The following is an 11,260-nucleotide window of genomic DNA, read 5'->3' as shown; positions in this document are numbered from 1 at the left end:
GCCGGCCCCCGGAAGCGCCCGGGACCCTCCGCAGCCATGTAGGGCCCGCGGCCGCCGCCATGGACGGCAGGTACGGGCGGGCCAGGCCGCACCACGCGCGGCGCGGGGGCGCCTCCTCGCGTTCCCCCCGCGCATCACCTGGAGGCGCCCGCGTTGGGGATGGGGGGTCGCGGGCGGTTCCCCCCCCTGCCGTGGGGGTGGTACGGCCGCGCTGACGGCCCCGCTGTCTCTCCCACAGCGGCGCCGCGGCTCCGGCGGGGCCGAGCCTGCCCAACCTCACCCCGCGGCACCGGCAGCTCATCCCCACGCCCTGCGGGCCCGTGAGTACATCTCCGCTGCTGCGGGCAGCTTGCCGCTGTCCTCCGCGTTTCTCTGCCCGGGGGGGATGGATAAACATGGCTCCAGTCCGCCTCCGGAGTCGGGTGGAGCGGGGAGGTCGGGTGTCGGCACGGCGAGGCGTGTCACAGCTCTGCTGACAGCATCGTGCAGTGTCTTGAGCTGGAAGCGACCCTCAGGATCACGGACCCTGCACAGACACCACAAAATCCCACCCTGTGCACCCCTGACGGCTCCTGGCGCTCCGGCAGCCTCGGGGCCGTGCCCATCCCTGCGAGCCTGGGCACTCCCCAGCCTTCTCTGAGGGAAAAACCTTCTCCAAAATCCATCCTAAAGCTCCCCAGCCCCAGCTCCAGCCGCTCGCTGGGCCCTGGCACAGAGCAGGGATCGGAGCTGTCCCTCAGGAGGAGCTGCAGCCCCTGAGGTCCCCTCAGTCCCCACCAGCTGAACAAACCAAATGTTAAATTCCTGCGAGGATGTTGCTCCACTTGAAGTATTTTAATAAAAGAAAATAAGGACTTTGCCTTAGAATGCTGACTCTGCCTGTACAGTTTTCTAAAACTAAAAGTGTGGGAAAACGTTATTTCCATGCTGTGACAGGTGTGTATGTGGGCATTGGCAATCTCCTTGTCATGGATTATAACACCATGGACCTGTGAGGCACAAAGACAGGCTGTGGATGTAAATCAGGATAATCTAGGCTGAAATTAATTATGAAATAAAGTTAGACTTCTCCCTTCCTCAGCAGTTTCAATTTGGTCGTGGAGTTTCTCTTCCTTTTCCCTGCACTGCCTCAACTTACCCCACTCACCTCAATGCGATTTTTAGGAACAGCAACGAGTTTATTCTGCACGATGTGTTAAAGAATTTTCTCCCTCCACAGATAAAACCATGTTCAGAGCTCTCACTCCCCGTGAAGATCTACTTCTGTGTCACTATTTTGTCCCTGCTGAGTGTCATAGGGCTGACCATAGAGACACTGGTGCGCCAGACTGAGGAGGATTTCACCATTTCCTTTATTCAGTTGGTTGGAGTTGGTAAGAAACCCAGTTTGGATGGAGTAAATAATGATAATAATGATAATGATAATGATGATAATAATAATAATAATAATAATAATAATAATAATAATAATAATAATATGATTAAGCAGCAACTGAAGTTTCTTATATAAGAGATACTGGATGTTCAGCTATGCCAGAAAAACTCACCAGTTTTTAATGTCTGAGGCATAATATGCTGGGAATTCAGGTGTCCACAGTTCAAGCTTCCTTCCTTGGGTATTTCCAGTCACAGCTTCAGCAGAAACCTCTTGAGTCCATTTGCATTAAACAGAAATTAAAATAAAAAGAATAAACTCCATGATTTCAGGGAATTTCATGTGCGTGTGCCACCTCTGCAAAAAGCCTGATGACCAAAAATATTTTAAAATTTGTACAGATTTCTGTGGATTTAGCAGCTGAATTTGCAAAACAAGGAAATATCTGAAGCCTTTCAGGTCTTCCTGAGGTCATGTCCAGAAAAATCACACGATTCTCTTTGTAATGACCAATCATTTCCCATTTTCTCAGTCCCTGCAAAGGGCAGGGGAAAAGGAAGTTCATTCCTGAAGGTTTGTTTACAGAGACTGAAGTCATTCTTTAATTAGAAATTTTAGAAAATTTCCCCATGTGTGGAATTAAGGAAGCAGTGCTCTGCAAAGAGAAATTTGTTATTTTGGCTGTGGTAAGAATTAACCAGTGTTTGCAGCAGCATCCTGTGAAAGAACAAAGCCTTATTTAAGTTCTAGCAAAAAAGCATTAAATTCACAGTGACAGCTGACTGGAGGCTTGATGTATTTTACAGAAATAAGATGATTTGATAAATAAATATCAAAATAATAAACTAATAAACAATGGGACATAATATTCAGTGTGGTATTCATAGAATGAGCCAGCTCAGCTGCCAGTTTGGATAACACACTGCTATTTCACGGTGTTATTTCACAAGTAAATAAAAAATACAACAATAATTAAATTAATTTAAAAATAATTAAATTAATTAAAAATAATTAAATTAATTAAAATTAAAATTAATTAAAATTAAGTAATTTAAAAATCTGACGAGTTATTTTATTTCTTGCGTGCTGAACACAGCGGGGAGTGTTTAAATCACCTGATTTGGTGAGAACAAAGCCCGAGGAGCCCCGGGGATGCTTTGATCCTTCCCCTGTGGGCTCAGAATTGTGAATTTTGCCGTGTGTGTGCTGGCTGTGACCCCCTGTCCCCCGCAGTGTTCTGTGTGTACTACGTGAGCAGGGGCATCCTGCAGGAGAACCGGCAGGAGCTGGGTGTGTTCGTGCTGTCCGTGCTGCTCGTGATGCTGCGCTCCGTCATCAACTTCACCCTGCAGCCTGCCCAGCAGAGAGCACAGCTCCTGGTCAGTGCCCACATTTTAATCAGCTTTTCCTGCTTTTCCTGGCCTGGCTGGGAGAGTCCAGCATTGGGGAGGCAAGATGTCCGTGGTAACACAGATTATAGATATAAAAACCAAATTATTATGTATTTTTTAATTATTAATACACGTTACTATATATTATATATCATATATACTATACTATATCTCATATATATGTATATATAATATGTAAAACCCAAATTATAATATCTATTTTTTATTATTAATACACATTACTATATATTATATATAATACATACTATACTATATCTCATATATATGTATATATAATATATAATATATAAACCCCACATTATTATATATATTTATTATTATTAATAAACATTACTATATATTATATATAATACACACTATACTATATCTCATATATATGTATATATAATATATAACCCCAAATTATTATATATATTTATTATTATTAATAAACATTACTATATATTATATATCATATATACTATACTCTATCTCATATATATGTATATATAATATATAATATATAATATATAAAACCCAATTTATTATATATATTTTTATTAATACACATTACTATATATTATATATCGTATATACTATACTATATCATATATAACAGTCTATATAGTATATATTATATAAAAACCAAATTATTATTTATATTTATTATTATTAATACACATTACTATATATTATATATAATACATACTATACTATATCTCATATATATGTATATATAATATATAATATATAAAACCCAATTTATTATATATATTTTTATTATTAATACACATTACTATATATTATATATCATATATACTATACTATATAATATATAACAGTCTATATGGTATATATTATATAAAAACCAAATCATTATATATATTTATTCTTATTAATACACATTACGATGTATATCATATATACAATACTACATAATATATAAGTCTATATAATATATATTATATATAAACCAAATTATTATATTTATTTTTTATTATTCATACACATTGCTATATATTATATAACATATATCATATATACCATACTATGCCATATATAACAGTCTATATATGTTATATAAAAACCAAATTATTATATATATTTATTCTTATTAATACACATTACTATATACTTTATATCATATATACTATACTATATAATATATAATAGTATATATATAAAATATATTATATGTATAAACCAAATTATTACATTTATTTATTATTATTAATACACATTACTATATACTATATATCATATATACTATACTATATCATATATATGTATATATAACATATATGGACTGTTATATATATTTTTGTTTTTATCATTTATCATCTATTATCATTCATTTTTATTTAAATTTATATTTATTATCTATATATTATGTAGTATATTATCTGTGGTAGTATATATTCTGTGCTACATTATATTTATTATACATAATTATTAATTATTATAGAATATACACTTTATATTTTATATTAATTATATAATTAATATATAGTATATAAAATATATTTGAATTATTATCTATTAATGCATTATTGTTACTGATAAGAGAAGAATCAGGCTGAATTTTCCCTGCTGAACAACAAAATGTTCACAGCCACAGCTGCAAATCTCTGAGCTGTTCTCTGCACCCAAAAATAACAGAAATTATTTATTCTTACACAATTATTACACAAAGTTCCTGTGAAATGAATCCTTCCCTTCACCAGCTCTGCTTCAGATTTCCCTCTGGGAAATGAAGTCACACTGGAATCCCCAATCTGTGGGCACCCCGTGCTCATAAATGAGTTTTTATGAGATTTATGGGAACCTGCACGGAAACAAAAGGATGCAATAATGCTGCTCCAGGTTATCCTGTTTGCGTTTCATGGCAGTAAAATTTATTAAAGGATTGTATTCCAACCTTAGTAAGGTTTGGAGTTAAATCCCCACGTGCTGGGCTTCCAGGAAGTGTTTTCTTTTTTATCACCTCAGCAGGGTTCTTCCCTGCTGTGAGGTCATCCAGGAATTCCTCTCCAAGCAAGGGAGAGGGGCAGAGCAGCTTTGCTAATTCAGTTTATTTATCAATTGGCCATTAAAGATAAAGTTAAACACTTTATCTGCAGCAGACTGGGTTGGTCAGGCCAATAAGGAACAGGCATCAAATAATTGCAGGTTATTTTTAAGATGCACAGCCAGTCATCAGTTTAAATATTAAACAAGAACTTCTAAGGAAAGCCTGGTGTAAATATGAAAAGTATCATTAGAGGTTTTTTTACTCCTCTGACTGTACCTTGGATTACTGTAACTCTGCTTCCTGAGCCAGAATCATTTCTAGTTCTATAAATATTTTCCTGTCAGTGTAATTCTGAAGGATGTTTTGCCACTTGGGCCATCCTCAAAGCAGCAGAAATGGAGTGTTAATTCCATCCTGTGTTTATTGGAATTCTGCAAGCCCAGCACTGAGAATCCCCCAGTGGGAAGGGTGGTTTTGTTCCACCAGGAAGCTCAGACGCAGCTCTCAGGGTTGTTGATTCCCTGAGATTCTCCTTGGGGTTGCTGTTCCCCAAGGTGCTCAGGGTTCCCCCAGGGTTGCTGTTCCCTGGGAGTTTCCCCTGGGTTGCTGTTCCCAGAGTTAATCAGGTTTTCAGTCTTCTCTTTGCCCTGGGTGTTTCACACCAGAGGCAGAGACGACAAGCTGAGTCCCCAGTGCACATTTCCAAGGTTGTTTATTCTTCATTATCTCAGTTGTGTCCCAGCTCTGCCAGGCCTCCCTGGCAGGGTCCCTGATCTCAGTTGTGTCCCAGCTCTGCAGGGCGTCCCCAGCAGAGCAGGACACGCGGGGGACTGGGCGGCTCAGAGAGCCCCACACCTTATGTACAGTACCCCTGACCCAACCACTGTCCACAATGAACTTTTTATTGACAAAATTGTACCAATGCCTACTGCCTATGCTAACATGTCAGTTCTACTCTAAACCAATCTCTAAAACCCAACTCAGCACAAGATGGGGGACGAGAGCAAGAACAAGGAGCACAGGGGCCACTCCCCAATTCCTCCATCTTGTCTCTTCAGCCCCATCTGCTAAGAATCCTAATTTCTATATTTATATTCTATAATAAACCATCCACTACTTATTTTAAATTCTTAGGGTTTGTGATTCTTCCTGCATGTGAGTGTTCACTGCCATGGCAGGGATCAGAGGCAGTGCCCTCCTGGGATCTGTGTGGGTCTGACTGAGCCCCCTGGACAGACCCCAGACCCCCTGTCCGGTCTCCAAACCCTCCTGTACAGCCTTCAAACCCTCCTGTACAGCCTTCAAACCCTCCTGTACAGTCTCCAAACCCTCCAGGGTGGCCAGAGGGATATCCTGGACTCCAGCAGCAGCCCTGTGAGGATTCTGCTGCTCCTGTCTGTGTTTCCAGCTGTGCCCAGTGCCCCCGTTTCCCTCCCCAGGCCCGTTTTGTGCTGGTGCTGCTGGTGGGCTCCTTCCACGTGCTCTGTGCCCTGCTGCTCATCCAGAGCCAGCCCCTGATGGCGTTCCGGGTCGGGGGCGCCCTGCAGAGCCTCCAGTCCCAGTACTTCATGCTCAACCTCTGCTTCTCCATGCTCACCTTTGACCTGCAGGCACAGGTACACACCTCAGATCCCCTTTTCCCTTCTTATTAATGATATCTTGGGCTGCCTAATTGAATTATTCCTTCCCAGCAGCAATCCTCTCTCTTGCCTTTGTTATATTAACTTAATAACAGTCATTATTTAATTAGAAATTTTAGAAAATTTCCCCGTGTGTGGAATTAAGGAAGCAGTGCTTTGCAGAGAGAAATTTGTTGTTATTTTGGTTGTGGTAAGAATTAACCAGTGTTTGCAGCAGCATCCTGTAAAAAAACAAAGCCTTATTTAAGTTTTAGCAAAAAAGCATTAAATTCACAGTGACTGGAGGCTTGATGTATTTTACAGAAATAAAACTCAGACCTGTCCTGACCCAGTTCTTTTTTGGATTATAGTTTGCAGCTGTAGCTCCACATGTTCATCATAGCTTAGCTGAAATCCAAAAAAATAAATCAAAATACATTTTATGGCTGTCCTGCACAAAAGGAGAACTGAAGCTTATTTTTGGGAAGTTTATCTCTGAAAAAAGAGTTGCATCCAGGAGCTCCAACCCACCCAGGGCCTCCTGAATTTAGCAAGGTTATTCCTGCCCATCTCAGGCCCCAGTCTCCTGCTCTCAGGAAATCATCCTAGTGTGGGAGAGGGGAACTTGCCCAGCAGGGCAGTGAGACAGAAAATGAAGTTCCAGATGGGGAAGTGAGCCCAAGAGCTGTCACTTGTGTAAACACCCCTCATCTTTATTTCCTGCTGCGTGGCTTTATCTGCTCTCCCTGTTCTTTGTGGTTGCTGCTATGCAGGGAAGTACCTCTGTCCTTGTTTGAGGAATAATTTCAGCTTTTAGACCTGTGCCCAACTTGCTGTTGCAGGGGGTTTGTGGCAGATATTTTTTGGTCTCCAAGAATGATTTCCTGCAATGTTTTCCTCCCCCAGCTGTGCCTGTGCATCCTCCTGATCAGCCTGCACGGGGTCACCCTGCTGCACAACATCATCTCAGCCACGGGCGTCGTGTGGGGCTGCCTCAAGGTCACCGTGGGCATCACTGCAGTGAGTGTCCAGTGCAGGGGACAGCGGGGACACACAGCCCCTGGCACTGCCACCCTCCCCCTGAGGGATTCCCACAGGCTCGGGGGAGGGATGGAGAAAAGCAGAGCACAACAAGATTGAAGCCAGGTTGTGTCTAAATCTGTCTGAACTGAGCACACGGAGTGAAGCAAAGTGACATTGTCACTGTGCCATTCTGGGGGACATTGTTGCAGTCTCAGTCCTTGATCACTTCAGTGAAATCTGGAGGATCACACTGCCTTCAATATTTCTGCCTCTCTGCCAAGGCTGGGTGAAACTGGGAGCAGTCCTCCAAATTATTACAGGGTTACAGACACAGTGAGGCCTTAAATCCTTAGGAAACCACACCAAAAAGATGAAGGGTCCTTTACTGGGGCATCTCCTTCAAAGCTCAGTGACAGTTTCCAGGTTAACCTGAAGATTTGTGAACTTGAAATGTCATTTTTCATGTCAGACTGAACCTCCTCTGAAACCCTGAGCCTCTGTTCCAAGAATGATTGCAGAATCAGGGCCAAAGGACATCAGATAAGTGAGGTTTTTATTACCAGGAAGAAATTTCGGGGTTTTTGGGGGTGGATGTTGTTTTAGGCTCCTGGGGTATTTGCTTTAGTCAATCACACAAATTCCTGACAGCTGAAATACAACTCCTTATGTGTTTTGAACTAAAATTGTGCTTTTAAAACACATCAGTTTTTGGGTTTGGGGGGAATCTGGTGCTGATGAGATGCATCAAATCCAGTCCTAACACTGGGCACAATCACTGCTGTCACCCGCAGTGACTCAGCTGCTTTTCCTTCCTCTGCTCAGACCTGCCCTCCCAGCCCAGGGCTGCTGCAGCCCCTCTCTCCTTTCCCAAGTCCCAGGGTGAGTTGTGAAATTAAATGCTCCTGGCACTTCACTCCTCTTGCTTCTCCCACATTTCACTCCTCAGTGGCTGCACTTCTCTGTAGTCAGAAGAAAAGTGGAGAAAAAGTCACAGAGAGTTTTCAGCCTGTTACCTATGAAAAGATTCAGCTGCTAGAGGAAATCTGAGTGTGTCCAGAGAGAAAGGTCCTCATCACTCCTGGCCCAGCTCAGGGGGAAACAGAGGCTGAATTTCCTGCTAAAAAACACAGGTGGAGAGCAAAGCTACAACTGAGAACTCAGCTTAACCAGTCCTGGAAAAGCTATGAAAAACATGCAGCTTTCACAGAGTATAGAGCAATGATTTTAAAAGCTGTACCTCATCTTATTTTGCAGATTTTGAAGGAGCTGAAACCTCTGGTGTGGGTATTTGTGATTCAGAATGTGCCTGAGGTGGTTTATCTCATCTACCTGCTCTACACGGTAAGGGGAGCACGGCTGGGGGTTCACCCTCATCCTCCTCAGGGCCCAGAGGTGCTGCCTCACCCCTGCCCTGCAGCTCCTGCTGGATTTAAAGAGCAGAGCAGGTCCTGCCCCTCCAGGATCAGCTTTGCAGGACAGGGACCAAGCCCTGATCTGAGGGAGAGGCTCTGGAAGCCCCTGCAAAGAATGATGAGGGAAAGGCGAAACAAAATCTTGTCCAAGATACAAAACCCCTCAAAAATGCCTCCCCTCCACAACAAGCCCCAAGTGGTGCCAGAGCATTTGACCTGGCTCAGTTGTGGTATTTTAAAGAATTTCTTAGGCAGCACCCACAGCTGTGGATCCTGTTGTAGCCAAAACAAGGCAGTGCAAGCCCAGCAAACTCCAGTTTGGGGCACGTTTTTGGCTCTGTTATGCTGATAAAAGTTTTATCAGTGGGCAACTCCCACAAGATGTGAGAGGAGGGCAGGGGAAGCCAGGCTGGTCCTGCTGGGCAGGGCTGCAATGCTGAGAGTGGCCACAGCCCCCAGGGATCCATTTAGCAAATGGAGCTTCCCTTTATTCCAGGCCTGTTTGAGCTGGCAGAGCCCAGCACGACTCCACACTGTCTGTAGATCATAAAAATGAGAAAACAGAGATGATTTCAAAGTGACCAGTTGGGTTTTTTCTTTTCCCTCATTTACCACCTCACTCCCCTCAGAAGTTCAGTGTTTGGTGCACTGTTGTATCCTCAGGCTTCCTGGCAGCAGTGGTGATGGTTTGTGTCTCCCTTTGTCTCCCTTTTCCTGCAGGTGATAAGGGAGTGGGGCAAGGGCAGCTCTCACACCCTGGAAGCCGCTTTCATCACTGGCTCCTGCATTTCTGTCGCAATCAAGTCTGTTCTGTTCTGGGCCCTGGCTCACGTCTACCGCAGCTTCGGGCAGGGCCTGAGGGAGAGAAGTGAGTACCCCAAAAATCCACTGGGAGGGGTGGAGGCTGGTCTGGCACAGGGTAAGAGCCAGGAAAATCCTTAGGGATAATCCCAGGAAAAGGCAGGTCCCCAGTCAGGCAGTGCTGCAGAATTATCAGGCCAAAGCTCAGAAGTTGGGTGGGACAGATGTGGCTTTTCCCTGAAGAAAGCTGCTGCCAACCTGAGCAAGAACTGCTGTCCAAAATCTCACACCTGTGTGAGCAAATCTCTGTCTCCTTGCAGTATTTCTATCACTGCAAGACACAGAGACAACAAAGGGCCCTGGGAGCCACGGCTGTGACACTGTGACACAACCCAGAGCTGTTCCCTGGGGCTCCCAGCCCCGCGGCGCTGCTGACCGAGCTCCTCTCTCCCGCAGTGTTCTCCTCCTATGGAAGGATCGACTCCTGAGCCTCCCCCCGCTCCCCTGCAGCTCCCACAGGGTGCAGCCCCCCTGGAGCTCCCGGGTGGCTCCCAGGGGTGGCTGTCCCCCGCTGGAGGAGGCGCAGGAAGGTGTCACACGTTCCTTGGGGCAGAGCTTACAAAGCAAAACGTGCTGGGGAAATTCCCAGCGGATGCTGCTGACAGGACCGAGCATCTTTCACTCCTTTTCCTTTGGAGGCACAGGGGGTTCACAGCTGCATGGCAGTGGGGAATGTTGCTCCTTTCAGTGCTTTTTGCTTGGAGAGACACAAGAAATGTGCACACCTCTCCTCTGTACCTGTCTGGAAGGGGATTCTGTCATTTCCCAGCTGGGATCTGCTGCTGAGCAGCTCCAGCCCTGCTGGGTTGGTGGCAGTGGTGTCCCCTGTCCAGGGCTCCTTTTTCTCCTCTGGCTTCAGAATATTTCAGTTATTTTTGTTTTTTAACCCCTGCTCCCTGTAACCTCAGCCCTCCCTCAGTGTAACCGAGGTGCCATTTCAGACCAGGGGGACTGTTACAATTAAGCCTTTAATATTGTAATTTAAAAGTTTGGTATTTTGACTGGAACCTTTAACTACTGGCTATTTTTTAATAAAGTATAAGCACAGTTTGTGTATGGATAATTATTTCACATGGAACAGCACCAATTCACTGGGAATTACAGAACTGAACAGGGAAGAGGTTGGGACTGGAATTCCTGGGTGCTGTGGACATTGCCTTTACACTTCTCTTCAGACACTTTATTTGCAGGCACCTAGACACTGCAAAAATCAATTAAAATTAAATATTTAGTAATATTTACCATTAATATTTAAGCAGCTTTTTAGGGAGATTGACAATGACTCTATCAAAACTGCTGTAAATTTTTTTCCTCATTTTAGTGATCCTAATCAGAATTTCTGTTACAAATATGTGTTTTTCTCATCTTGATCTCCTAAACCTGAATCAAATCTCCTTTATCTGTACTCAAGGGAGGCATGAAGAGGTTAAAGGCACAGGGCCAAACTGCAGGGGCTGAGAGAGCAGCAGCTGCCTCTGACTTCATCCCTCAAACCCCAGAGGCACCGGGGATTGCTGCTGAAGAATGGAACATTTAAATGTCACAATGAGAGGATTTCAGGGCTTCCC

The 11,260-nt window shown here is 43.7% G+C and overlaps 1 protein-coding gene across 1 annotated transcript; it reads left to right on the top strand.

The window, feature by feature from the left end:
* The first annotated feature begins 18 nt into the window (after nucleotides 1–18).
* LOC134561004 (uncharacterized) lies at nucleotides 19–10,739 on the top strand. The gene is made up of 9 exons (XM_063417556.1): nucleotides 19–70; nucleotides 239–320; nucleotides 1,220–1,373; nucleotides 2,609–2,754; nucleotides 6,217–6,393; nucleotides 7,303–7,416; nucleotides 8,674–8,760; nucleotides 9,552–9,699; nucleotides 10,089–10,739. The coding sequence occupies exons 1-9, from the start codon at nucleotides 60–62 to the stop codon at nucleotides 10,118–10,120; spliced, it is 951 nt and encodes a 316-aa protein (XP_063273626.1). The 5' UTR covers nucleotides 19–59; the 3' UTR covers nucleotides 10,121–10,739.
* The last annotated feature ends 521 nt before the right edge of the window (nucleotides 10,740–11,260 follow it).

The sequence above is a fragment of the Prinia subflava genome, chromosome 21 (genome assembly GCF_021018805.1).
Source record: "Prinia subflava isolate CZ2003 ecotype Zambia chromosome 21, Cam_Psub_1.2, whole genome shotgun sequence".
NCBI classification, from domain to species: Eukaryota; Metazoa; Chordata; class Aves; order Passeriformes; family Cisticolidae; genus Prinia; species Prinia subflava.
This window is presented reverse-complemented; position numbering and strand designations above follow the sequence as displayed.